This window comes from Myotis davidii, unplaced genomic scaffold (genome assembly GCF_000327345.1).
Source record: "Myotis davidii unplaced genomic scaffold, ASM32734v1 scaffold458, whole genome shotgun sequence".
Lineage (NCBI taxonomy): Eukaryota > Metazoa > Chordata > Mammalia > Chiroptera > Vespertilionidae > Myotis > Myotis davidii.
Window position 1 is genome coordinate 2655162 of NW_006289819.1, and position 27236 is coordinate 2682397.

Below are 27236 nucleotides of genomic sequence, written 5' to 3' on the forward strand. Positions count from 1 at the left end.
GGAAACATCCTTGCCACCTGAAATCCCTAGAGTTTGGGGCGGTTCCTCTGGTGGCAGGCACTACGTAAGCCTGGAAGGAGGCATGTCTCTCTCCATGGGGCCCAGAAGCCCACTCCCTCATCTTGTTGCACCAGCACCCCTTCATCAGGGTGGAGGCAAGAATGGAAATGGCAAAACCCTAATATGTTTTCAGGTAAAAAGGGTGGGAGTTGGGTCGAATGAGTCATGAGGTTTATTGGGCTGTCGCTATCGCTAGCTTTTATCCTCAAACAACATTTAAAGTGAGATTGGCCAACCGGGAAGCAATCCTGTGATTCACCCAGGCGGTGGATGCTGCCGGAATGTGTGGCTGTGGCCTGGGGTGGCAACTTTCTCTCATAAAATGTGCTTTGTATTCTAAGTAGGCTTGCTGTGGTTTGAAGCAGAAAAACAATGAGTCATTTGTGTCGTAGGCTATTGGTTCTAGGATTTCAGAGTGATCTGGGGTGAAGCAAGGACCTGGTGTACCTTAAAGGCAAGACACCCTGAAAATTGGTGCCTGTCCGTCTCTGCTGGTCCATCTTTGCCTTTTAAAGGGGCTCCGCTCGATCATAACACAGCACAGTGTTGAGCTTATTATTTTTCCAGAATAAAATCTCTAGTGCTTTCTAAGTACATACCGATTGGCTTTTTGAAGTCATTTTTAGAGTTTGGGGTATTACACTCATAGCAGCCTCCTATAAGTGCCCGCAGAGACTTTTTACCTGCTTGTCTAGGTCAGACCAGCAGGTCTGGGGTCAGAGTTGAGCTCCACCACTTAACTAACCTTAGAAAGCACCAATTTCTTCATCTGTAAAATGAGGAGAATAATAATGAAACCTACCTCAATGAGCAGAGAGTCCATGAGGCAGCATCAGTAACTGTTCCTGTCACCTGCAAATGTTCCATAACTTATTCGTGGCAACTGAGGTGGGCTGGTGTTCTCCATAAGACCTCTGCTTACCTTGTCAGGGACGTTCCATTCTGAACAAGGTCAGTAAAAGTCTGCTATGTTTTAAGTAGGTCCTGAGCTTCAAACAGTCTGAGCCCTCTGTGAGGTGTTGATTCCAGCTTCTGGCCTCAATGGGTTCCTTGGGGCCAAATGGTCTTTGTCAAGCAGTTTGTACAAAGGGAAATTTACTCAAAGCTTTGTTGGATTAACTGGGGCTTCCTTTAAATAGGGCTTGTTTTCAGAACTTTCCTTTTTTCAACAGGGAAAAAGGACGCAGTGGATTCCAAGTAGTAATCTACAGTCTTCATTACAGCTTGTCATAAACACCTGGCACACCTTTTCAGCCCAGAGTGAAACACACATGCTCACCTGCTACCTTCAGGAACAGAGCTGCAGCCTGTGTTCCAAGAGCATATGCTGACAACTTCCTCTCACTATAGAAGTATTTCCTGAAAGAACAGCAAAAACTGTTTTTGAATTGACATATGGCTTTAGTTGCTACTGAAGTTAAGTGAAAGTACCATTGTTACCAACTATTAACGCCCCCCCCCCAAAAGGTAAAGTATTACTTTTTCTTTTATTTTCCTTTGCTGAACAATTATTTATTGGTAAAGTCAATTTCAGGCAAAGACAGGACTTAGGAATTTTTGCATATTTTATTTCAATAACATGTTGCTTATTCCAACCAAAAGAAAACCTTATAATGTTGTTTGGGCAACATTTCACTTATTTCTTCACAAAGAAATTGTGACAAACAGTAGAGAGTTAAAGCATTTATGAAATATATAAAGATACCCGCATCTGGGGTTGCACATAACAAAGAAATATCTTAAATGCTTTTCAGAATATTCTAGGAGCCAAGACACAAGGGCATGCTTTAGGAGAACATAGGAATGTAATGGGGGAGGGGAGGCATATTGGAACTACCCATTTCCTTTAAAATCACCAAGGAAAACAAAGCAGCATTCAACTTCACATACTGGCCTTACACAGTTTATATATAATAGCATAAATTAAATCCAAAAAGCAAAGATGGGATTCTCACTTTGTTTATTTTGAGAAATAACTGCATGGACACTCAGGTAGTCTACCCTTGTCTGGTAGGCTTCCATGGAAGGAGTCTCTGCTACTTAGCAGAGGACCTATTTGACACTTCTTTTCAGGTGGCCTTGATGTCAATTTTGAGGGGCAACTTGGAGAGCTTAATTGTCTTCCTCTAAGTCAACCCAGCCTTAAATTACACCAGTATGCGTGTGTGTGTGTGTGTGTGTGTGTGTGTGTGAATAATTTGCATAACAATTTCACCCAGTTGGGTCTCAATTCCACCACCATTTCTGCAAGACTATGTGCTAATATGTTATCTTTTCCATAATCTTTGCCCATTGGATTTTATGTTTTTATTGATTCCTAATCCTATCTAATAAAGGGGGAATATGCTAATTGACTACACCACCCTCAAAGATGGCAGCACCCATAGCCAATAAGGAGGGAATATGCTAATTGACTGTCACACCCTCAATGATGGCGGCACCCACAGCCACAAGATGGCGGCACCCAGTCCCTTCAGCCCTGCCGGGGCGGCAGGTGCATGGCAAGGCCGGGCTCGCCTGGCCTGGCCGCTCCGTGTGCCTACCTCTGGAGTCCCCCAGTCCCCTCATCCCCCCATTCACCCAGGGCTGGCCCAAGGCACAGGCAAGCCTCAGATGTCGGCTGCCCAGCCGCCCAGGGCCAACCGAGGCTCAGGTAACCAGGACCGGCCAAGGCTTGCGCTACCTGTAGTGGCAGCAGCAGAAGTGTGATGGGGCATCGCCTTCCCCTGATTACTGGGTCGCCTCCCGCCCCTGCAGGCTCCCGGACTGTGAGAGGGGCAGGCCGAGCTGAGGGACCCCCACTCCAGTGCATAGATTTTCATGCACTGGGCCTCTAGTCTATAATATGAGTTATAAATATTTTTGACATTTGTCTCTTATTTTTGCCTTTTAGGGCTTTTTATATATGCCATAAATTTCATTAATCTTTTCTTTTTTTAATTTCTTTATTGATTAAGGTATTACATATGTGTCCTTATCCCTCCATTGCCCCCTCACCCCCCTGTTGTCTGTGTCCACTGTTTAGGCCTATATGCATGCATACAAGTCCTTTGAATTGTGCCGATTTGAACATAGGAGTGCATATATCCTTTCTGATTGGTGTTTTTAGTTTCTTGGGATATATTCCTAGAAGTGGGATTAATCTTTTCTTTTAAGGTCTGCGGATTTTGAGGCTTAGTTAGAGAGGGTACCCACTCCAAAGTTAAAAGGTAATTCACGGGTTTTCTTCTAGTTCTTTTGTGGGTTTGATTTTTTGGTTTAATCTTAGACCCATTTGGAGTTTATCTTAATATACATGATGTAAAATATAGATCCAACTTTATTTTTTTACAGACAGGTACCAATTATTGCAACATCATTTATTAAAAAGACCAACTTTTCCGGCTGATTTGAAATGCAACTTTTTATGTATGCTAAATTCCTATGTGCATTTGGGTCCATTTCTGGTTTTTCTCTTCCATTGGTCTATTTCAATGCCAGTACCACATTGTTTAATTATTGAGACTTTACATATAACATGTTTTAGGTTCCAGCAAATATTGGTGTGAAATAAATCACCCAAAGCTTAGTCATTTAAAACAACAATTGTTCTATTATTTCTCACAGTCTCCATAGTCAGGAATTCAGGAAACCCTTGGTGGGGAGATTCTCTTTCTCCTCACGTAGCTTCAATATTTCTCACTGTGGTCTCTCTGTATGAGCGAGTTTGGACTTCCTCTCAGCACGGTGGCTTCAGCGAAGTTGGACTGTGTACATGGCAGCTCAGAGTTCCATTGCAAGTGCTTCCAAGAACAAACTAGAAGCCGCCTCACCTTTCTGACCCACGCAGCATCACATCCTCTGCATTCATCTGATGACGAGTCAGTGCCATCCAAATCCTCAGTGGGACAAATGTCAAGGTCATGTTGTAAGAAAAACATGTGGCACAGAACAGACTGTTGTGGCCAATTTGGAAAAATACAACCTGCCATATTTTGCTTTCTGATAGGGCTTCGTTAATCTATTGCAGAGTTTTCCTGGCTATTCTGACCAGAAGAAAACTCTTCTCTTTTAAGTAGCCTTTTTATAAATCTGATCCTTGAGGTGAATTCACTGGTAAATATATGTTAACCTTTTTTTTTCATTTACTTTTGGCATTAAAAAAGTAACCTTTTTTATTTTCAAAAGCACATTTGGTCTAATTATGAATAAGTTCTCACGATTAGATGTGATTCATTTCTGAAAATATGCTTTGAAAACAAACAAACAATCGGAATGGATATTGTTTTTGGTGGGGAGAGGATGGTTCTGAGACAAAATAAAACAAAACACTGCCCCTGCCCTAGATGCTTTGGCTCAGTGGATAGAGCATTGGCCTGTGGAATGAGGGGTCTTGGGTTTGATTCTGATCAAGGGCTCGTACCTCGGTTGTAGGCTTGGTAGGGACACATGTGGGAAGCAAGGGACACGTGCAGGAGGCAACCAATCAATATCAGTGTTTCTTTCTTTGTGTCTCTCCTCCTCCCTTCCACTCTTTCTAAAAATAAATGGAAAAAATATATATTTGGGAGGTGAGGATTAACAACAGCAACAACAACAAAAAAAACATTTCCCCTGACCCACGTGGTAATGAATTAGAGTTGGAGGCATCCTTATGAACTCATGCTTAGCTTAATGTAAATTGCTAAATAAAAAATATTTATAGATATGTGTATGTTCACACATTGGTATAAACATATATATATTTCCTTGCTCTGTGAGCTAAGAGGGCCTAGAAGCAATGACACCCCAGTGCCAATGAGCAGACCTGGCACTCTACTTTTGGGTTCTAATGTCATTTTCAAAAGAAACCAGAGCTTCTTACAGAGACAGCTGATTCTAGAAATGAACAGGAAGGATACAAAATGAGCCTGGAGTATCTTGTTAGTGCCAGGAAGTAAGGAAGTGCTAAAGAACAAACAGACAAACAACAACAAACCTACATTGGTGGGATATGTCCAATTTGTTGGCATATAGTTGTTCATAATATTTTCTTACAATTTCTTGTGTATCTGTGGAGTCAGTTTTTACTTCTCCTTTTTCATTTCTGATTTTATTTATTTGGGTCACCCTCCTTTTTTTCTTGATGAATGTGATTAAAGGTTTGTCAATCTTGTTTATCTTTTCAAAGAACCAGCTCTTGGTTTTACTGATCTTTTGTATTGTGGGGTTTTTTTTAGACTCTATTTCATTTATTTCTACTCTGATCTTTTATTATTTCCTTTCTCCTACTAACTTGGGGCTTTGTTGTGCTTTTTCTAGTTCCTTTAAGTGTAAAGTTAGATTGTTTATTTGAGATTTTTCTTGTTTCTTGAGGTAGGCCAGTAATGTTATAAATTTCCCTCATAGGACTGCTTTCACTGTATCCCAGAGATTTGGGGGTGGTTGTGTTCTCATTTTCATTTGTTTCAAGGTAGCTTTTGATTTCTTCCTTAATCTCATTGTTAACCTATTTATTGTTTAGCAACATGTCATTTAGCTTCCATGTCTTTTTGTGTTTTTCAGGGTTTTTTCTTGTGATTGATTTTAGTTTCATACCATTATGGTCAGAGAAGATGCTTCGTATAATTCCAATCTTCTTAAATTTATTGAGACTTGTTTTGTGTCCTAACATGGTCTAGCCTAGAAAATTTTCCATGTGCACTGAAAGAATGTATATTCTGATGCTTTGGGGTGAAATGCTCTGAAGATATCAATTAAGTCCACCTGATCGTGTACATGAGGCCACTCTTTCATTGTTGCTTTTCTGTCTAGAAGATCTAGCCATGGATGTCAATGGGGTGTTCAAATCCCCTATTATGATGGTATTACTGTTGCTTTCTCCCTTTATGTCCATCAAGATTTGCTTATATATTTAGGTGCTCCTTTGTTGAGTGCATTATGGTTTAAGTATTCCCATTGCAATGGTGGATGTGTACACAACAACCCATCTTGGTTATTGGGATGATGCCCTAATCAACTGAGCTACCCAGCCAGGGCTGAAGGATCTGTCATTTTCAAGAAGAGATGTTGCCCAAGTGCTCTCTTTACTTTTACAAAATTACATCAGACCCACTAGAACCAAGGAGAAAGTTCCACAAAAGTGTACTTTACCTACAATCCTGCAAGAAAAACTGCCCCAGCATTTCCCTGCTCTGTTCTCATGCCAAATTCAAAGATCTTGGCACCAAGACGAGCTAAAGTCTAAGGCATCAACCACACTTCCCATCCCTATTCCCCACAGACCCAGGAATGGGGTGTCTGTAGGCCTATAGAGTAGGGGTCTTCTCTGGTCCTTTTTCATGCTACACCAGGAGTCAAAGCTTCTCCTGGGTCTTTTCGGGATTTTCAGAATAGCCCCAGGACTAAGCCAGCTCAACCCCCTATAGGGACTTAGCTTTTCCAGGACAGTGATTTGGAACCTGAGAGGTGCAAACAAAAGTCCAGTTTTCACCCAAGAACAGACTCTGGGAAGATGTCCCAGCGCCAGAGCAAGGGTTTGGACTTCCAAACCCAAGACACCTAAACTGGAACTAGGTCTCATCCCTGCCCCAACCATCCATTCCAGGCCAGAGGGGCCATAAATCTCACCAGCAAGCCCCAGACATCTGATGACTCCAAGGCCTCTCACTCTGCTCCCTGCACACACACACACACACACACACACACACACACACCCTGCAGGTATTCCACACCTGCGGGTCATGGTCTGTTCTAGAAATTGCCAGTGGTGGTGCCAGGTGAAGCAGTGGTGCCAGGGCAGTGAGAGATGAGGGGGCACAGCAAAGGCAAGATCCATGGGGATTTGCCAAGGGGCTGGGACTGCCCCAGGCTATTGTCAGCCCTCAAGAGTGAGTGCACTCCCAGGGAAGACTTCTGTGGCCCCAGTGCTCAGGGACAGGCAGGGTTTGCTGTAAAACCAATGACATCAGGCAAAGAACTGAAGCCTCTGTTAGTGGCTTCAGCTGAGGACTATAAATGCAAGACTCTCAGGGTCTGCTTAATGCATGCCAGGGAGGAGCGACTAAATCAGAAGTTCAAGTCCCAGCTTTGCCATAACCTCAGAGTACCCTCAAGCACTGCAGGCCTCAGTTTCCCATCTGTAAAATGAGAGTTACACAAGATAGAATCGAAGGTCCTTTTTGTCCTAGTGTGAGTTCTTTGGTTCCCCTGAGCACATACATTCATGGGCCCACAAAGATCCTTGTATTACATATGTGAACTGCTCTATAGGATATCCATGTAACTGTGTCCTGGGGCACATGAGGAATCGTTGGGCTGTACTGTGTGTGTGTGTGTGTGTGTGTGTGTTGTGTTGTGTGTGTGTTGGTGTGTGTGTGCTGAGTGGGAGGGGAGGCCCCAGAACAATATCCCCCCCCCCATCCCTCTTCAATAGGCGGAAGCCACTGGCTTCCTCCCTTTCCTGCCTCCTGTGTGCTGGCAAGACTAAGGACTGAGAGGAGAAGAGGGGATGGAAAAATCGGCCCAAAGAACAGTCTCCAGGTCTGTCTTTACCACAACCCTCCCCCCACCTCTAGACCCCAATCCTGGGCCTTCTAGGCCACACCCATCCCCAGCCTGTGGAGATCACACTGGGGGGCCTAGGGGCCCTGAAGAAGGATAAGTCCTTCCCGTCCCTCCCCTGGGCCACCCCTCCCGCCCAAACCATCTCATTTCCTCTTCCTCTCAGCACCAACACTCACGGACTAGCACAGGCTTAACAGCCAGACCCAGAGTCACTGACCGTGGGCGGTCAGCCTCCAGAGTATGGTCTGGCTGGGCCCCCCTTTGCTGCTCCCCATCGTCTTCCTGGCTTCTCATGTTGGTAAGTCTTCCCCATGATGCACCCAGCCCCCCAAGGCCCTGATTCTACCCCAGTAAACTCTATCATCACTGTCAACAAGTTCGTCCATATTGTAATCAGTTAGAAAGTGGGATTGAGGCCAGGAAAACCTAGATAATGGGATCAGGCACTAGAAATCACTGCAGCCTGGGGCTAAATTAGAGGATGAGAAGGGAGGGGGGGGAGGGAAAGGGCCATTAACTGTGTTGGATCATGAGATCAGTGGGGAACAGCAGGGCCTACAAAGTTTTCAGTGAGTGATCATATGCCTTGTGTTGCATTCATTTGATTATTCACTAGACAAAAATTCATCAAGAAACAACAATATTCCAGGGGCTGTGCTAAGTGGTAGGCAGCCTCCAGAGCTGCACAGTGATTAACTGATGCTGACCTCCTATGGCTGTTATGGGGTTTAAATGAAGTAATTTACACAGAGCGATTGGCACAATGTGTGGCACTTGGTAGGGGGTTCTGAATGAGCGGTAGCTGATTCCTTCAGTGTGCTGGCCAAAGAACGCACAGGCTGTCTCTGAGTGGTTCACAGTCTAGTGAGGACTAAACACAAAGGCATAAGGACCTCCAGAATAGCGCTTACTCTGCCTTGGGCAATAGATAAAAAGGGGGTCATGAAAGACTTAACTGAGACCAGCGGTCTTCATTCCAGGCAGCCAGCAATAGATGCAAGTCTTAGAGGCATGGAAGCACCTGGGAGAGGAGGTTCCTAAAGGGAACACAGCTGGAGGAGCAGCATGTGAGCAGCAAAGAGTTTAAGAGCTTGCACTTTGTCCTGAGGGCAATAGGGGCCATGCAAGGTAGTAGGCTAGAGAGACACAAGGTCTTAGCTGGATCACTTGGAGGATGTGTTGAGAAAATTGGGGTGTAGCTGTTGGGACTATCAAGGTAAGGATGAGGGCTAAGCAAGGATGGGCTTGGAGATGGGGATAAAGTCAAGAGGCTTTGAGGAGACAGGATTTGCAGAATTTTGTGACTGATTAGGGCAGACAGTATAATGCTTAAAGGTGTGGACTTGAGAGTCAGACAACCTAGTTCCGCCAGTTACTAATATTGTGACCTTGGGCGAGTACTTCTCTAAGTCTTCCTTCCCTGGCTATAAAATTGGGGTAATAACACCTACCTCCCCAGATAGTTAGTATGATAAAATGAGAGAACATAAGTAAAGTGCCTGGCGTACAATTGACCTCCAATAAACATTAATTATTATGACAGTAGGAGTATAAGATGACTCCGAAGTGTGTGTCTCGGGTGGCTGGTGCCATCCGCTGAGTCAGGGAGCACTGAAAAGAGGCAGGTTTGCCCTGGCTGGGTAGCTCAGTTGGAGGGTCACCTCGGACTCCAGAAGGTTGCGGGTTTGATTCCTGGTCAGGGCACATACCTAGGTTTCGGGTTATATCCCTAGTTGGGGCACATACAGGAGTTAACCGATCAATGTTTCTCACATTGATGTTTCTGGTGCCATCCGCTGAGTCAGGGAGCACTGAAAAGAGGCAGGTTTGCCCTGGCTGGGTAGCTCAGTTGGAGGGTCACCTCGGACTCCAGAAGGTTGCGGGTTTGATTCCTGGTCAGGGCACATACCTAGGTTTCGGGTTATATCCCTAGTTGGGGCACATACAGGAGTTAACCGATCAATGTTTCTCACATTGATGTTTCTCTCTGAAGAAGACGCAGGTTTGAGAAAGACTGATGGGCAAGCAGGCCCAAGCTGAGAGGCTATCCCAGGGTTATTGACTCAGAGGTGACATTAAAGCCAAAAAAAGAGAGAACTGCCCTAGCCAGTTTGGCTCAGGGGATAGAGCGTTCAAATCAATTATATATAATATATGTAATCTCCTCGGGTGAGGATTAAATATATATATATAAATATATATATACACACACACACACACACACACAAGAAGAAGACGCAGGTTTGAGAAAGACTGATGGGCAAGCAGGCCCAAGCTGAGAGGCTATCCCAGGGTTATTGACTCAGAGGTGACATTAAAGCCAAAAAAAGAGAGAACTGCCCAACAACAACAATAATAACAAAGAATGAGCTGCTCAAGGAAGCCTGTAGAATAATGATCACCCTCCTCTGTAAATGGAAAGACAGCAACTTCACTGAAGGGTGTGAGGATTCCTTGGAAATCAGATGCTTGGCACATGGCAGGCAGTCATCAAATGCTAGCTTCATTTACCCCCGGTAGACTTAGGAAGAGTATTAGTGGATAAGCTAAGAGGCATTTAAACTAATTACTTGGCAGTTAGCAGGCAGGGACAGAGAAGGAGGGGCTGGGAAAGGTATGGGGTCATGGGGCTGAGGAGTCTGGGCTCCACATAGTCAGGCCTGGACTCTGGCTCTACTTGGTTTCTCCCACTCTCTGCCTTACATTGCATGCCCCAGCCGCACTGAATTTGGACATTGCCCTATCTGCACCATAATAGTTTTCATTCCATGTCTTTACTCAGGCTGTGCCCTCTGCCTAGAATACCCTTTCCTACCACTGACCTATCCCCTCACTATTCTCCTCACCCTTCTATGTCCTCCTGCTCAGCTTTAAGACCCTCCAGGGAGGTCTCCATCTCCCAGAAGGCATCTCTTCGTCCCCTGCAATGGGTCAGGCACCCATCGTCTGTGCTTCCCTGCAAGGCGCCCTGCATTTGACAGGTGTGTCCATGTCTGTTCTCCAGCAAGGCCGGGAGTTCTATGGAAGACAAAGACCTGGGGCCCACCTGTGTCTCTGCACGTTGACCGGCGCCTGCCCAGGCCTGGCCTCTGTCTCTGGCTTTTTGCTGGGCCCACAGTTCTCCTCCTTTCTGCCCCACAACCACCTGGCTGCAGAACCCAGCCTTTCCGGCCTTAAATCCCAGCACTGCAAACACGTCTAGGTTTCTGCCAGCACTCGATTCTCCTTGGCTCTCCCAGCCTGCACATTCCTAGTGGGGGGCAGGGAGAGTGCAGTGGGGGCAGGGAGAGCGGCTCCCTTGGCAGAGCCGCTTGAGAGACAGGTCAGGAAAAGGGGACTGACAGGGAATACAAAGGAAAGGGAGACAGGGGGCCTAGATCATTCTTGCCAAAGCTGGGCTGCAAAGGGAAGCCATCTGGCCGGAGAAGGGAGGGGGCTTTGTTTTTGTTTTTGCTCTTTTAGGATGAAGAGGCTGAAGGGAAAGGGGTCAGTGCACCCGGAAGGGTCAGGAAGGGCTGGGGACGGAAATGCCTGCTCAAGTGCAGAGCCCGAAGGTGGGGAAGAGGGGGAGGGAGGGAGGCTGGAGACCCCATCAGATCCCAGGACTGCTGTCCCTTCCCAGGTGCGGCAGTGGACCTGACGCTGCTGGCCGATCTGCGCCGCTTGGAGCCGCACCGGTTCTACCTGACCTGTGTGTCTGGGGAGCTCGGCGCTGGCAGGGGCTCGGATGCCTGGGGCCAGGCCTTGCTGCTGGAGAAGGACGACCGCATCGTGCGCACGCCCCGGCCCCGGCCCCCACTGCAGCTGGCCCGCAACGGCTCGGCTTCTCCAAGCCCTCCGACCTGGTGGGCGTCTTCTCCTGCGTGGGCAGCTCGGGGGCCCGACGCACCAGCGTCCTCTACGTGCACAACAGCCCTGGGGGTGAGTCTGGCCGGCTGTCAGGAGGGGGAGGAGGGGCTGCCCTTGACCTCTGACCGCACCCTCCATCCACCCCGCAGCCCAGCTGCTCCCGGACAAAGTCACACACACGGTGAACAAAGGGGACACGGCTGTGCTTTCCGCGCGTGTGCTCAAGGAGAAGCAGACAGATGTGATCTGGAAGAGTAACGGTAAGGGGAGCATTTGAGCTGCTCGGGCAGGTAAACCCATCGATCTGACACCCCAACACCTCCATGGCCACCCCTTACCTACCCGTCATTCCCATATACCTATTACCACCCCCACCCCCCGCCCCCCTGGCCAATCTCCAGGGCCCCTGGACCAGGTCCATGAAAGCACCTGCATCCATCTCTAGATCTGAGCTGTCCTCCAGCATCAGAGGATGGGTGGCATCATGGTCACCTGCCTACTCCCCTGTCACCCCCAAATTAGCATTATGTTAAGCCCTCCCCTATGACTCTCCCTATAGGAGCTAGCAGGCACAGAGCCCAGATGGCGGGGAGCAGCAGCCCCATGAGGGAGAACTGGTAACCAAGTCCTAGTACAGGGGAAGTCTAGATCTGTCCAGATGTGTGCTGGGGCCTGGCCACACCTGGGGAGCTCAGCCATCCCATGGAGGAAGCTGTTTTGCCCTACGGTCCCAGAGACCCTCAGACTCACAGCCTTTTGACTGCCTTTTGGTTCCCTGGACTCCTGAAGTCAAGGGGTTTGCCTCCTGAGCTCCAAGTCCTCTGAAGTGATGTGGATAGTCAGGTAGACCCGGGCTCCCTAGAGTCTCCATTCAGTCCTAAGCAAAGAGCCAAGCAGGGCATGGGGCAGGCACAATTGTCTAATATTAGAGTCTGCAGGTCCTGGAGGGAGAACTCCTGAGAGAAATCCCAGAGTAGATAACACCTGAACTGTGCCCTAAAGGAGGAATGGGAATTGGCCAGACAAAGAAGCGGGGAGAGCAAAGGCAGGAAGAGAAACCAGCAGTTCAAGAATTCCGGAATGTTAGGAGGCAGGCAGGCTGTGGAGAGGTATAGGACCAGAGGGCTATGCAGTAGCCAAAGGGTGAAGAAAATGATGTGCTAGGGCATTACCCTGAGGGCAGTGGAGAACTACTGAAGGGGTTAAGCAGGGAGCCGCAGCGGGCTTTGTCGCAGAAAAATACACACTGGCTGCTGAGTAGAGGGCAGATGGGAAAGGGGGAGTCAGGAAGCAGAGAGACCGACCACTTAGGAGGCAGTGGAAAGTGGGGACCAGGGTGGCAGGTGGCAGTGGGCCTGGCGAGAAGAGGATGCTTTTGGAGGTGAGAGGACACAGACTGAGCAGGACTGTGCTTTACTGGCTGGTGGATATGATGAGAGAATGCTCCCCAGCTTTCTGGCTTTTGGGTATAAATACTTTCTGTGCTTTGATGTGCATGATGCACATTGATTCGGCCCGAGCAGAGATGAGCAGAGGGAGGGGACCAGCTCTCGAGTGGTACTGAGGCCCCTGACCCGCTTTTGCCCCTCAGGATCCTACTTCTATACCCTGGACTGGCATGAGGCCCAGGATGGGCGGTTCCTGCTGCAGCTCCCAAATGCACAGCCACCAATGAGCGGCATCTACAGTGCCACCTACCTGGAAGCCAGCCCCCTGGGCAGTGCCTTCTTTCGGCTCATCGTGCGAAGTTAGGGGCTAGGAGCAGGGGTGGGGCTGGCATGGGAGGTCGGGAGCCCTGTGGGTACTTCCTGTGGGTCCCCAGGGCTGCCCCAGCCCTCGGCAGCAGTGGTCAGGTGGGTGAGGGTCAGCTGCTGAAAGCACATTCCTCCAGGCTGTGGGCCAGGGCGCTGGGGACCAGGCTGTACCAAGGAATGCCCAGGCTGCCTGCATGGAGGTGTTTGCCATGACCAGGATGGCGAGTGTGTATGCCCCCCTGGATTCACTGGCACCCGCTGCGAGAAGGGTAAGGAGGAGGGGGAGCTAGGACCTAGGTAGGAGAGGATGCCTGGATGGGGGAAGAAAGACCCTTGAATCATGGGGATGGAGCTTGAAGGATGAGAGAGTACCAAGTAGGTCCCGGACCCTGGGACCCACAGAAACCTCTACACCACATGGCCTCTTCCCAGCCTGCAGAGAGGGCCATTTTGGACAGAGCTGCCAGGAGCAGTGCCCCAGTACATCAGGCTGCCGGGGCCTCACCTTCTGCCTCCCAGACCCCTACGGCTGTTCTTGTGGATCTGGCTGGAGAGGAAGCCAGTGCCAGGAAGGTATGCACTAACCCACTCTCCGCAGTCCCTGACCCAGAGAACTGGCACGAGCTTGGCCTAAACTCTTTACTCTGGCCTTGACTTGCACACCAGGCCCTCCACAGTCCCCTGCTCACCGGACCAGTGCCCTCTCCACCCAGCCTGTCATTACTCAGGCCCCAGCCGAGCCTTTGTTGCCCCCCTGACCTGTGCCCCTCTAACATACCCTTTCTGTTTCCAGCTTGTGCCCCTGGTCATTTCGGGGCGGATTGCAGCCTCCAGTGCCAGTGTCAGAATGGCGGCACTTGTGACCGCTTCAGTGGCTGTGTCTGCCCCCCCGGATGGCATGGAGTGCACTGTGAGAAGTCAGGTATGAACACATAGGTCTCAGGTCCTTCAAGATAAGCCAGCCTTCACCAGACACATCTCCCTGTTAATGCTCTAAGTCCTGCCCTCAGGGAGCTCATGGTCTGGGAGCAGTTCTCACCACCCAATCTGTACCATCCATATAGAGATGAGCAGAAGCCCAGAGTGAGTGGTAGCCCAGAAGAGGCCCTAAACACTCTGAGGCGGTCAGAGAGGGCTTCTTGGAAGAGGTGAGATCTGAGATAGAATATGAAGAACAAAAGAGAGATGGCTGGGCAGAGAGCATGGACAAAAGCTTGGGGACTAGGAGAGTGGAGTAAGGGGAGGCTGGGGAATGGTCAGAAAAGGTCACATCTTGGGGACTTTGAATGGCAGGCAATAGTTTGCACTTAATATGATGGGGACAGGAAGGAATTGTTGAAGAGGCACAGGGTAGTCAGATTTGTGTTTAAGAAAGGACCCCAGCTGCTGGGAGACCCCAAATGATTGTGCAGGGCTCGTGTTCTAGTCATGAGGCTGAGGCTGTGAAGGCCCTGGTTTCGGTATGAAAGGGTCTTGGGAGGTGGGGGTGCAAGAGATAGACTCTGCGGCTTATCAGAGGGCCTTAGAGGACTCACACAGGACTTTGCTGGCTTTCAGGCTTGAGTGAGTGACTGGGCAGAAAGCAGTGCCTCCACTGAGATGCATGACACAAGATGAAGGGCACTTCGGCGGTCATGTGTCTGCCTCTGTGATGGCTCCATGATAAGTGTCCTTCCTCTCCCCAGACCGGATCCCCCAGATCCTAGATGTGGCCTCAGAACTGGAGTTCAACTTTGGGACGATGCCCCGTATCAACTGTGCAGCTGCTGGAAACCCCTTCCCAGTACCAGGCAACATGGAGCTCCGCAAGCCAGACGGCACCGTCCTCCTGGTCAGCCCCCGCATCCCAACCCAGGGCCCCTGACCGCCAGCCTTACAGTTGGTCCCTCAGACCTCTGACCCCTTAAGGCTTTCTGCCACCTCTACCCACTGGCCTGAGGAAGGTTCAAATGGGGTCTAACTGATTGTTGAGGGGCTGCCGCCTGGCCTCTGATCCCTCATCAGTCTAGACCAGTGGTTCTCAACCTTTCTAATGCCACGACCCTTTAATACAGTTCCTCATGTTGTGGTGACCCCCAACCATAAAATTATTTTCGTTGCTACTTCATAACTGTAATTTTGCTACTGTTATGAATCGTAATGTAAATATCTTTTATGCAGGATGTATTTAGGCGACCCTGTGAAAGGGTCGTTTGACTCCCAAAGGGGTCGCGACCCACAGGTTGAGAACCACTGGTCTAGACAGCTGTGTACCTGCCACATGGATATACATTGTCTTTGGTTTGCCCCCTTCCCCTGTCTCTCTCAGTCTACCAAGGCCATTGTGGAGCCAGATAGGACTACAGCTGAGTTTGAGGTGCCAAGTTTGGCTCTTGGGGACAATGGACTCTGGGAATGCCGCGTGTCCACATCTGGTGGTCAAGACAGCCGGCGCTTCAAGGTCAATGTCAAAGGTCAGTGATGTCCATGGAGGATGGACACTAGCTGGTGCTGCTCAGACTGGGCATCGTAGCAGAAAGGGCAAGGGCATCTCAGCTCACAGCCCAGGCAAAGAAGAGGGCATATGGTCAACCAGAGATCTAGGCTGGACAGTACCAGAGTGGGAGTATTGTTCAGTCCCGTCTGGAAAAGACATCCTGTGCCCCCAAAATGGGCCACCCCCTGGCCTCACCCAGCTTCCTGCCTGGCCATGCTTGTCCTCTCCACCTCCCACAGACACACAGTGGCCTTTACCTCTCTGCCTCTGCGATGCTACTTCGCCCTCTGACCCACACCATAGGGCACTCGTGTCAGGAGAGGGTGACCCAGAGTGAAATGAGGAGGGCGCTGCCAGTGCCCAGGACTGCTCAGAACAGAGCATGCCCACCTGATCCAGGTGTCCCTTCACCTTCTCCAGCACCATAAGCCTTGGCCATTCACACCCCCTGCCGCCTCTTGGTTCTTCTTTCCCTCTGGTCCCCGCACTCCCTCCTCCGCACGTAAGCCCCAGACTTCTCAGTTCCCCCTTTCACTCTTCCCACTTGCTAACCATGCCCCTTCCACCACTCTGCAGCTCCCCACCACCAGGAAATATTAGCATGGCCCTAGGGCTCCACCTCCAGCCTTTCTCTTCTCACTTCCCCCAGGCTTTGTACCCAGACAATTTAGGTTCTGATCCTCACTCTACAAATTCCTAGCTTCATCGCCTTAAGCAGGTTACTTAGCCCCTCATAGCTTGTTTCTCTCTGTAAAGTGAAGATACCAGCACTCACTTGACAGGGTTGCTATGAAGAGTAAATTAGATGATGCACTTAAACATGTATCATAGTGCTAGATCCTTGTGCCCATGCTGCCCAGGGGGCAGAACTCTGTTGTCCTTGGGCCCTGGCCACTCTGGTAATCAGTTGAAGTTGGCCTCCCCAGTCCAGATCCAAACCGAGACCCAGGTGTCTTTGTTGGCCAGAGTCCTCTCATGTTTCTGAGGACGGGGTGGGCTTTCTGGGCCATGCCTTACCCTGAGTCTCCTGGCAGTACCCCCGGTGCCCCTGACTGCTCCTGGGCTCCTGGCCAAGCAGAGCCGCCAGCTTGTGGTGTCCCCGCTGGTCTCCTACTCTGGGGACGGACCCATTACCTCTGTCCGCCTGCACTACCGGCCCCAGGACAGCACCAGGGCCTGGTCCTCCATTGTGGGTGAGTGGGGAGAGAGCTGGGGTGGGACAGCGGTATTGGGTAAGAATGAGGGGAGGGAAAGTGGTGTAAGGGGAAGAAAGGGCCAAAGGGAGAATGGTGGCTTCTGGAAAAGACTGAATGATGTATGCTGTTGCACCCCACCCTCAGTGGACCCCAGTGAGAATGTGACCTTAGTGAACCTGAGGCCGAAGACAGGATACAATGTCCGTGTGCAACTGAGCCGACCAGGGGAAGGCGGGGAGGGGGCCTGGGGGCCTCCCACCCTCATGACCACAGACTGTCCTGGTGAGAAGCCAAGAGTCATTCTTTCCTGTCCCATAGGAATTACTATCCCGTGCACTCAGGGTTGTCAATCTTATCACCCCCCCGGGCCCCTGCCTTTCCCACTTGAGGTTGTCCCACCTTGCCCCCTGAGGATCACTGCACTGTCCAGCCCCAAGGACTCACTGGACAGTTCTGACCCTTGACCTCTGGCCCCAGAGCCCTCGTTGCAGCCATGGCTGGAGGGCTGGCATGTGGAGGGCCCTGACCGTTTGCGAGTGAGCTGGTCCTTACCCTCGGTGCCTGGGCCACTGGTGGGCGATGGTTTCCTGCTGCGCCTGTGGGACGGGGCACGGGGACAGGAGCGGCGGGAGAACGTCTCGTCCCCCCAGGCCCGCACCACTCTCCTGACGGGACTCACGCCTGGCACCCACTACCAGCTGGATGTGCGGCTCTACCACTGCACCCTCCTGGGCCCTGCTTCACCCCCGGCACGCGTGCTTCTGCCCCTCAGCGGTATGCTCGAGAAGGGGAGAAGGGCTCAGAGTGAGGAGAGGAGAGGGGACACATGAGACCCAGAAGGACATGGGAAGTTACAGGACACTGGATGGATGTGGAGAAAACCCAGGGCACAAGGAAAAGATGGCATAGGAGGACCTACAACATCAAGCATACATGGACATGGGGAGGACATGGGACAGGGGCAACACAGGGCAAGGGGGACATGAGGAGGACCTAGGACTCCTGGGATGTAAGGAGAATAAGGGGAAGCAGAAGCTCAAGGGTGAAGAGCTCATAGGGAGAGGAAGTCAAGCCCAAGATGGAAGGAGGAGGTTGGCAGGGTAGCTCCCATTCTGGTGTCCTCAGAGGGGACACCTAGCTGACCCACAGCTCCATAACTTGGTCCTGTCTGAGCCCTGCCTTTCCATCCTCATATCTTCAGGACCCCCAGCGCCCCGACACCTCCATGCTCGGGCCCTTTCGGACTCTGAGATCCAGCTTACGTGGCAGCGCCCAGAGGCTCCGGCTGGGCCTATATCCAAGTACATTGTGGAGGTGCAGGTGGCGGGAGGCTCAGGAGACCCACTGTGGATGGATGTGGACAGGCCCGAGGAGACAAACACCATCGTCCGCGGCCTCAATGCCAGCACACGATACCTCTTCCGTGTGCGGGCCAGTGTCCAGGGTCCCGGTGACTGGAGCAAGATGGTAGAAGAGTCTACCCTGGGCAACGGTGAGAGAGCCGGGTCCATGGGGACTTCCAGGCCCTGGGGTCAGACTCAGCAATCCCTCCCTCCACATGATCCTCTGCCGTGGAGCTAGGGCATCCCAGGCAACTTCCCAAGTGACACAAGCCCTGGCCCTTCCCTCCTTATGACCGTCTGTCCTAGTGCTGGGAAAATCATGTCACCCCAGTCACCCAGGCCCTAGACCTGACATCCCGGAACCCTCCCTGGTACTGGGATCTCTGACCTCTCCCTCTGTGTGACCCCATGGTGGCCTCTGGGTTTCCTGACCCAGGGGTCCCCATGATCTGCCCATCTTATTATGTCCAGGGCTGCAGAGCGAGGGCCCAGTCCAAGAGGTCCGGGCAGCACAAGAGGGCCTAGATCAACAGCTGATCCTGGCTGTGGTGGGCTCCATGTCTGCCACATGCCTCACCATCCTGGCTGCCCTCTTAACCCTGGTGTGCATTCGCAGAAGCTGCCTGCACCGCAGACGCACCTTCACCTACCAGTCAGGATCGGTCAGTCACCTACCTGTCCCAGCCTGGGGCACATGCATGCAGACCCTATGTGTATATGTTTCTACCTATGTACAGACAAGTACTTGTACACCCGAGCATGTGTTTGTGTGTGTGTGTGTGTGTGTGTGTGTGTGTGAGAGAGAGAGAGAGAGAGAGAGAGAGAGAGAAAGAGAGAGAGAGAGAGAGAATTTGGGGGTTGTGGGCTACTATACCTAATGACACCTAAGGGCATAAAATACCCATTTCTTTATTTCTCTAAAACTGAACTCAGCTTATGAGCCCATTGCTATTAGTGGTGAAACATTTCATATTCCTAATTCAAAATAACTTGGTCATGTCTATATTTCATGATGGTCATTTCAGGAGTCGCCCCCTTCTCCATGGGGGTGATCTAAGCCTACGTAGCATGGTGATATTGTGGAGGGGCACCCGAGCTTCATGCTGGCCTCTGTCCTGACAAGCCCTCCCCAACTTGGGAGCCGGCTTCCATCTGCATACAGCTGTGGCTGATGGTCTCAGCCCTTCTCTGGCCTCCTGCCAACAGACAACTCATTCTGCGAATTACTCATCCCCTCCTCCATCCTTCTAATCCCAGGGCTTCCATGGGGAGACTTAAGGACTCTGGGTGCTTCCCTGCACCCTGCAGAGGACAGCATATCCTACGACCCTCAAACCCATTGTTACTGCCCTTTATACAGCTGTTTCTACCACCATAGCCTCGTGCTGGGCCTGCAGCCTCACCCATCACTCCTTGAGAAAGGAAACACAAACCTCCACTCTTCCTGGCTTCCCTGCACACCTGTCTGAGTTTTCTGTCCTCCTGTAGTCCTTAGGAGTGAGGGCAGGAGGCTGGCTCATCTTCCAGAATCATGTCAGCTCATCTTGTCACCTCCATTTCTCACCTCCTCCCACCTCTCTCCCTCTCCTTGGTCCTGTCTCCTCTGAGATCTTTGCCACTGTTGCAACTTGTGACCTGAACTCTGCCCTTTTTCCTCCACGCCTGGGCTCTTGATATTTACAACCAAGCTCTGGCATTTCAAAAAAAGACCCTCTTCTCTCTCAAGGGCTAATCCTTGTGATAGAAAGCCTAGTGTCCAGAGCTATTGTCTCTGCCATGCTTTAAAAACCCCTTTCAGAGATTCAATTGGCTTCTTTGTTCAGGCTGCATGGGCCCTTCCCCTTCGGTCAGTGTGTACCAAAAGCTGCCACTGCTATGGTGGGGAGGGCAATGGGTACAAATGTTGGGGAAAGGAGGTGGGAAAGCAGCTTTTAACATGTGTTATGCTAACATATACCAAGATATACCCCTGCTACATGTGCCTGTGTGGGTGGGTGCCATGAGCGGGTGCCATGTGTGCATGCACGTGTATATCCCCATGAGCACTGCCATGTGTGTATGCCTCTGTCCCTCTGCTTGTGCTCCTCCACGTGCACATGTCCGTGTGGATCTCTGCATGGATGCACCTGCATACAGTACCACTGCTAGAACATGCATGTGCACGCTGGTGTGTGCCTTCAGGTGTCCGTGTCTCATGCAAATCAGTGTGACCCATGTCCCCACCCCTTCCCCATCAAGCTGGGAGCCCCCCATCATGGCTCTCTTAGCACCTCTTCCAGTTCTCATATTGGCAGCTAACCTTGTCCTGTTCTATGGTTTCCTTTTTCTGCTGTCAGCCTTGCCCAGGTGGTCCAGCTCCTTCTCAGTTGTGGGCAAAGACAAACATTCCCATTTGTTATGGTCTTTCTATCTTTAGGTCAAAGGCTTGCTGGTTTGATTCCCAGTCAGGGTACATGCTGGGGTTGTGGGCTCTGTCCCCGGTAAAGGGCATGCAGGAGGCAGATGATCGATGTTTCACTCTCACATTAATATTTCTCTCTCTCTCTAAGAATCAATGTAAAAAAATAATTAAATAAGAAAGAAAGAAAGAAAAAAAGAGAGAAAGAAAGAAAGATCCCTAGCCACTGCCCTAGGCTGAAGTCCTCTCCAGAGCATCCTTGGTGACAAAAAGGCCTGGTTGTGGGATCAGCTCACTGCTTCCTATCACAACTCATTCCAATTCCTTTCTATTTCAAATGTTAGATCTATCATCCTCCCATTGACTTAGATTGTGGCCTCTAGTGACTTTACCTATTCCTTGTTCTTTCCGTGCCCCACACACCTGACCCCCAGGCTACAGCCTCTCTCAGTGGACATCTGTCCACCCAACGGCCCACCCATGGCCCCATCTCCTACGGTTCTGCCTCAGTATGTTCTCTGCTGTGTGTGTGTCCCTAGCTGGCCACCGGATGCCCTCTGTCTGGGTCTCCATTATCTAACCACTCTTTGTCTATTGGTGCCTCTTGCTGACCACATGTCTCTTGCATGGACTGTCTGCCCACTTGTCCCATCCTATGAAGGGTGAGGAGACCATCCTGCAGTTCAGCTCAGGCACGTTGACGCTGACCCGGCGACCAAAACCACAGCCTGAGCCGCTGAGTTACCCGGTGCTGGAGTGGGAGGACATCACCTTTGAGGACCTCATCGGGGAGGGGAACTTCGGCCAGGTCATCCGGGCCATGATCAAGAAGGACGGACTCAAGATGAACGCAGCGATCAAGATGCTGAAAGGTCTGCTGGGAGTGATCTTTGACCCCCCCCCGCTTCACCCCACTCCTGACCCTCTCCTTTGTCCTACAGACCCCAGGCCCCATCTTGCTCCCTCCAGTAACTGACCTCGGCCCTTACCAGCTCATGTCCTTTCTCCAGAATTATTTCTGGCAAAAGTGATACTGGATTCTTTACACAGAATACGCCTCTGAAAATGACCATCGTGACTTTGCGGGAGAACTGGAAGTTCTGTGCAAATTGGGGCATCACCCCAATATCATCAACCTCTTAGGAGCCTGTGAGAACCGAGGTGAGCCCCCATCTTATCACCTACACCTTTTTTGAAACCCCCATTATCAGCCATCACCTCCTCCACATCAGTACCTTGCTGGGAGCTTCAGGTTACCTAATCATCACTATTCATTCTCCTCCATGCCTTATGCTCCCTGTCTACTATTGTTGGTACTTGCTGCCACCAGCTTGCCTGTATATAAACTCCCACCATGTATCTCCCCACCCCTCAGGTTACCTGTATATTGCTATCGAATATGCCCCCTATGGAAACTTGCTAGATTTTCTGCGGAAAAGCCGGGTCCTGGAAACAGACCCAGTTTTTGCCCGAGAACATGGAACAGCCTCCACCCTCAGCTCCCGGCAGTTGCTACGTTTTGCCAGTGATGCTGCCAATGGCATGCAGTACCTGAGTGAGAAGCAGGTGTGTGTGTGTGAGTGTGAGTGCAGGGAGAAAAGGTGTGTTAGAGGGAGGAGGAGGGCCAATGGGCCGACCTCAGGAGATAAAATAAGCAGGCTCTGATTGGATGTGGGATTGAGGAATTGAGAAAAAGATATGACCCCAAGTGCTGGCCTGGGGAGTGGGTGAGAGGACAGGATGAGAAGCAGGTCTGGAGGAAGTATTGCGTTTGAAGCATTTGAGGAACATCTTGATGGAGGTGTTGAGTTAGCAGTTGTAGATACCATCCTAGAACTCAGGAGAGAGGCCTGGGCTGGAGACAACAATCTGGAAACTGTCACCATTAGGTGGTGATGCTAATAGTGGGGGAGGGATGGAGACCCATCAGGAGAAGGTAAAGGAGGAGCAGAGAGTGGAGGCTGTGGAAGCTGATACTCTGCTTGAATTGAAGGAGAGAGGAACAGTAGTAGAAGGGTACATGAGACTGAGAGAAGGCATTTTAAGCGTAGGAAAGTTTTGAGTATCTTTGAAAGCAGAGGGACACAGCACAGAGGGAGGTGTTGATGGAAAGAGATCTCTGAGGAAGGTGGAGGGTTGAGTGGAGACTTGGAACTCAAGAGAAAGGGTCAATTTGGGAAGAGAAGGGCCTTCCCCACCCTCATCAATTAAGGGAGAGAAAGGTAGAACCATGCGAAGTGGGGAAATACCCACCATGGCCCCAGGAAGAGGGATACACCTGAGCTTGGCCATAGACATATCACAGAAAGGAAAGGATGATAGCAAGGAGCACCGTGATTTTTCTCAGGCAGGAATTGATGTTCAGGAGAAGACCTGGGTGGGTGGGAAGAAGGGTAAGGGCTGCTAAAGGCTCTGAGGGTGGCCATGAAAACTGGCTATGGGGTAGGATCCTTCACTGGTAGGTCCAGTAGTCCTGGGATTACTCATTCCCAGTCTTCGCTGATTTATCACTGTGCCTCCAGTTCATCCACAGGGACCTGGCTGCCCGAAATGTGCTGGTCGGAGAGAATCTGGCCTCCAAGATTGCTGACTTCGGCCTTTCTCGTGGAGAGGAGGTCTATGTGAAGAAGACAATGGTAAGTCTCAGTCCTCCCTCAGATTCCATGCCTGGTCCTGCCCCCCAGAGCTCTCTAAACAGGCCCTTCCTCCTCACCCAATCCCTCAAACCCACTCTCTCCCAGGGGCGGCTCCCTGTGCGCTGGATGGCCATTGAGTCCCTGAACTACAGCGTCTATACCACCAAGAGCGATGTGTGAGTGCAGGGCAGGAAGGGGTAGGAGGGCTTGGTCTCCCAAGGTTGCACACAGGCATAACCTGGACACATTTCATACATGTCTCCAGTAGTCCAAGGCATGATTTGGCTGCCCGTAGGCTGTGTTCCAGGTGTGGCACAGGTGTGATGCAGGTGTATCTTGGGTATATCTTGGTGATGCCCAGCATCTTAGTGGGAAGGTAGGGGACCTAGCTGGAAGGAAATTTTGTCTTAGAAGGTGTTTCAGTGGTAGGATTGGGGTAGGGTAGTTTAGGGCAGTGTTTGTGTAAGAGACTGGGAGATGTCTTAGAGAGGTTTGGGGTGCTGGTGGATAATGCCCAGGTCAATGGGAAGAGACCACTCAGTAATGTTCTTACCTTCCTCTCTAAAGGGCAGGGTCATCCCCATATGAGGGCTAACCAGAACATGACCCCAAAGACTCCTTCTTTGTGCTCCTATCTCCAGACAATCACCTTGGCACACTCCTGCCCCTCTCTCTGAGAAAAGTAGCCTGCCCAACCCTCCAGTCATGGCTCTGCCTATTTGCCCCAAGCCCTGGCCTGCCCGGCTCACTGTCCACCACATGATCACCCCTCTGACCATCACTTGCCTACTTCCTTCTTCTGCTTCCAAACCCCCTAGAATCCTTCCCCCCACTAAAACTCCTACCCTGGCCTCACCTGGCTCTCACATGCACGGACGTTGTTACACTATAAGAGCCAGTTAAAAGCAAGGGCTTTGGAGTCAGATTACCAGGGTCTGAATCCCAGTTCTGCCACTTACTCTTTGTGTGACCTTGGGCAAGCCAGCTAGCCTCTCATTGCCTCAGTGTTGCCATCTATAAAATGGGGATAAGGACAGTACCTATGTCATAGGGTTGGTGTGAGGGTTAAATGTATTAACATATACATTAAATGATCAGTGCCCAGCCCATAGTAAATGTGCGATAAAAATGTTAGCTATGATTACATTGAGCCTGCGCAGAACCAAGAAGGAATTTCAATGGAGCAGAGACCACAACTGGCCATGGCCAATACTTACAGAATAGACACGTGCAGAGGCTGGGATGGGCTACAAACCTGGGGTAGGTAGACACTAAAATGCTGGCCCCAGGGCCTAAAGGTAACTAAGTGCATCCTCCTCGTTTCAGCTGGTCCTTTGGGGTCCTCCTCTGGGAGATCGTGAGCCTTGGTGAGTCCCATCCCCCCACCCCCCAGGGTGCCCCACCTTACCCTTCTGGGGCTCTGGGCTGAGGGAGCTTTGTCCCCTCCTGCAGGGGGCACACCCTACTGCGGCATGACCTGTGCTGAGCTCTATGAGAAGCTGCCTCAGGGCTACCGCATGGAGCAGCCTCGGAACTGTGATGATGAAGTGTGAGTTGCCTCAGCCTTGAGCCTTGTGACCCCATTACCCCAGTTGGCCCAACCCCTCATCTCAGTAATGTCCCATCTGCAGGTACGAACTGATGCGTCAGTGCTGGCGAGACCGCCCAAACGAGCGACCCCCCTTTGCCCAGATTGCGCTGCAGCTGGGCCGAATGCTGGAAGCCAGGAAGGTGAGGAGGCGGGGTGATGAGGCTGGTGCTCACCAGGCTCACAGGACTGCCCTTGAGTAGGAGCCAGCGTCAGCCTCTGGGTGCCCATCCTCACCACTAGTTGCCACCACAGCTAGACCAGGCCCCCTTTCCGCTCTCAATAGGTTGGACATTAGGTCCTTCTAAACTTTCCCAAGGCCTCTACTAGCCCCAGCAGCAAATCCCCCTCCAGGTCCCAGGTCCCAGACTGCTTGCCTGTCCTCCTCTGCTGACGCCATCAGCCCTTTCTCATCTAGGACACCTCTCCTCACCTGTCACAGAGCCAGAGCGCAATGCCTGGGTGGTCAGCTGAGAATATAGATGGATGAATGGATGAATGGTACAGGAAATGAATGAATAGAATTAGTGGATAGATGATATATTCACATGACATAATCACGAATAAACACAAAGTTAAATAACTGAATCTTATAACCATGCAAATAAACAAATTATCAAATAAATATAAATGAAGAAATATATCACAATTAATGTAATACTTTTGTAAACGCAAAGAGTTCCTCATATGAATTAATGACTAAATAGCAATAGGAATTAATAAAGTATCTTAAGAATTAAGGAATGATCAAAATAACCATGTAAATAGGTAAATTGTCAAAAATAGCTTTACAAATAAATTAATAAGTGAATGAATGAATTGAATGAATAAATGAGAAAAAATTCATTGGATGAACTCATGAAAAAACGAACAACCGTGTCAAGGGCCTCTCACCTGAGCCTCCAACTGTGGTGCATTGCCCTGCTGTTTTGGGCTGCTGGAGGATTCTTGAGTCTCCAGAACAAACCAGTGTCCTTTAAGATACCCCAACCACATGGAAGTCAGGGACCTCCGGGGCCCCATCCCTGGCCCCCACTAAAGTTTGCTCTGCTCCCCAGGCTTATGTGAACATGTCACTGTTCGAGAACTTCACTTACGCGGGCATCGACGCTACCGCTGAGGAGGCCTGAGCTGCTGTCCAGGCAGAACCTGGCTCTGCTGGTCAGAGCAAACTGCTCTCCAACCTGTGACTTCTGATCCTTGTAGCCTCTGACCTGAGCTGCCTCAAGGATTTTTTTTTTAACTTAAGGAAGACAAGAGGGGATCCAGGGAAGGGGTGGGCTTAGGGAAATTGGGTCCTCATCCTTTGAAATTGCTCCCCTGCCCCCTGCATTACTCTTACAGCTGCCTTCACATCCTTCCTCCTAGTTCGCCTGCTCCACATATGTGCTCCTCTCCTACTCCCCACACTCAAACCTCTGCTTCCGCTCCTCCACCCAAGCCAGCCCTCGCATCGCTAACATCCCCTATTCAGCTGCTCCCCACTCCTGGCCTTGTAATCAGAAAAAATAAATGCTCTGAGAAGCTCCATCCAATGTGTTCCTTTTACTGCTGGCCAATCCCAGGGAAAAGCTAAACCAAAGACAGAGAAACTAGACTTTCCAGAAAAAGAAACACTTTTGTAGACCTGGTCCCCCTGTTGGGATTGCTTCTCCATGATGGGAGGTGTTCTGGAAGAATTATTTCACACCTATACCACCCCTACATCTTGGCCATATGAGAAGTCCAGTTTTCCCCTGATCGCTTCGCTACTCTCCTGCCCTATCACCAACATGTCTCCCTGTATCTCTAGGTAGTTGCCAACCTAGCATTCTTTGCTCTGTCCAAATAGTCCATGCCAGGGTCAGCTGCAGCCCAAACTGACATCTCAGCACCAGACAGATTCTGGCCTGTCTGGAGCACCCATTTTTCTTTATGTCTCTAGGCAGCCTTTCCTGGCTTGTTAGCCACCTTACTGCCCAGCATATGGGCCCCAAAAGAGGAAGGCATTTTCAGCCAGCCATAGTAGAACTCCTATGCCTTCCTCGGCGTTTCCAAGTGTGTTGGGAGGTGCTTCCTGTCCTGAAAGCTAGTCCCATGTCCTACTCCATGCCATGTGGCCTTCAGGCTTGCCTATCCTTTTGGTTTCTCGCTGCTGGCCTCTCACTGATCCTTAGGAAACAACACTTTTCTTGCTTCACACATTTTTTTCAGTGAATCAGATGAAATCAAAGAACGCATAACATGGTATGGTGTTATAATTAAGAGCACAGATTCTGGAATCACACAGACCCATGTCTAAGTCCTTGCTATATCATTATCTGTGTGACATTGGTCAAGTCACTTAACCTCTCTGAAAAATGGGGTTAGTAATAGCTACCTGACTATTGAGATCACACAGGCACAGTTTCCACAGCACGGGGCCTCGTACAT

At 50.4% G+C, this 27236-nt stretch overlaps 1 protein-coding gene across 1 annotated transcript; it reads left to right on the forward strand.

The window, feature by feature from the left end:
• The first annotated feature begins 7808 nt into the window (after positions 1-7808).
• TIE1 (tyrosine kinase with immunoglobulin like and EGF like domains 1) lies at positions 7809-26354 on the forward strand. Its single transcript, XM_006762600.2, is given in 24 exon segments — positions 7809-7882; positions 11207-11401; positions 11404-11505; positions 11583-11693; positions 13025-13180; positions 13325-13456; positions 13620-13760; positions 13981-14109; positions 14873-15018; positions 15496-15640; positions 16698-16856; positions 17004-17141; positions 17337-17633; positions 18061-18351; positions 18674-18864; positions 21262-21472; positions 21651-21761; positions 21976-22166; positions 23123-23236; positions 23342-23412; positions 24563-24603; positions 24689-24785; positions 24868-24967; positions 25883-26354. Coding segments are annotated over 24 exon segments (3399 nt in total). The 5' UTR covers positions 7809-7824; the 3' UTR covers positions 25955-26354.
• Positions 26355-27236: the final 882 nt, after the last annotated feature.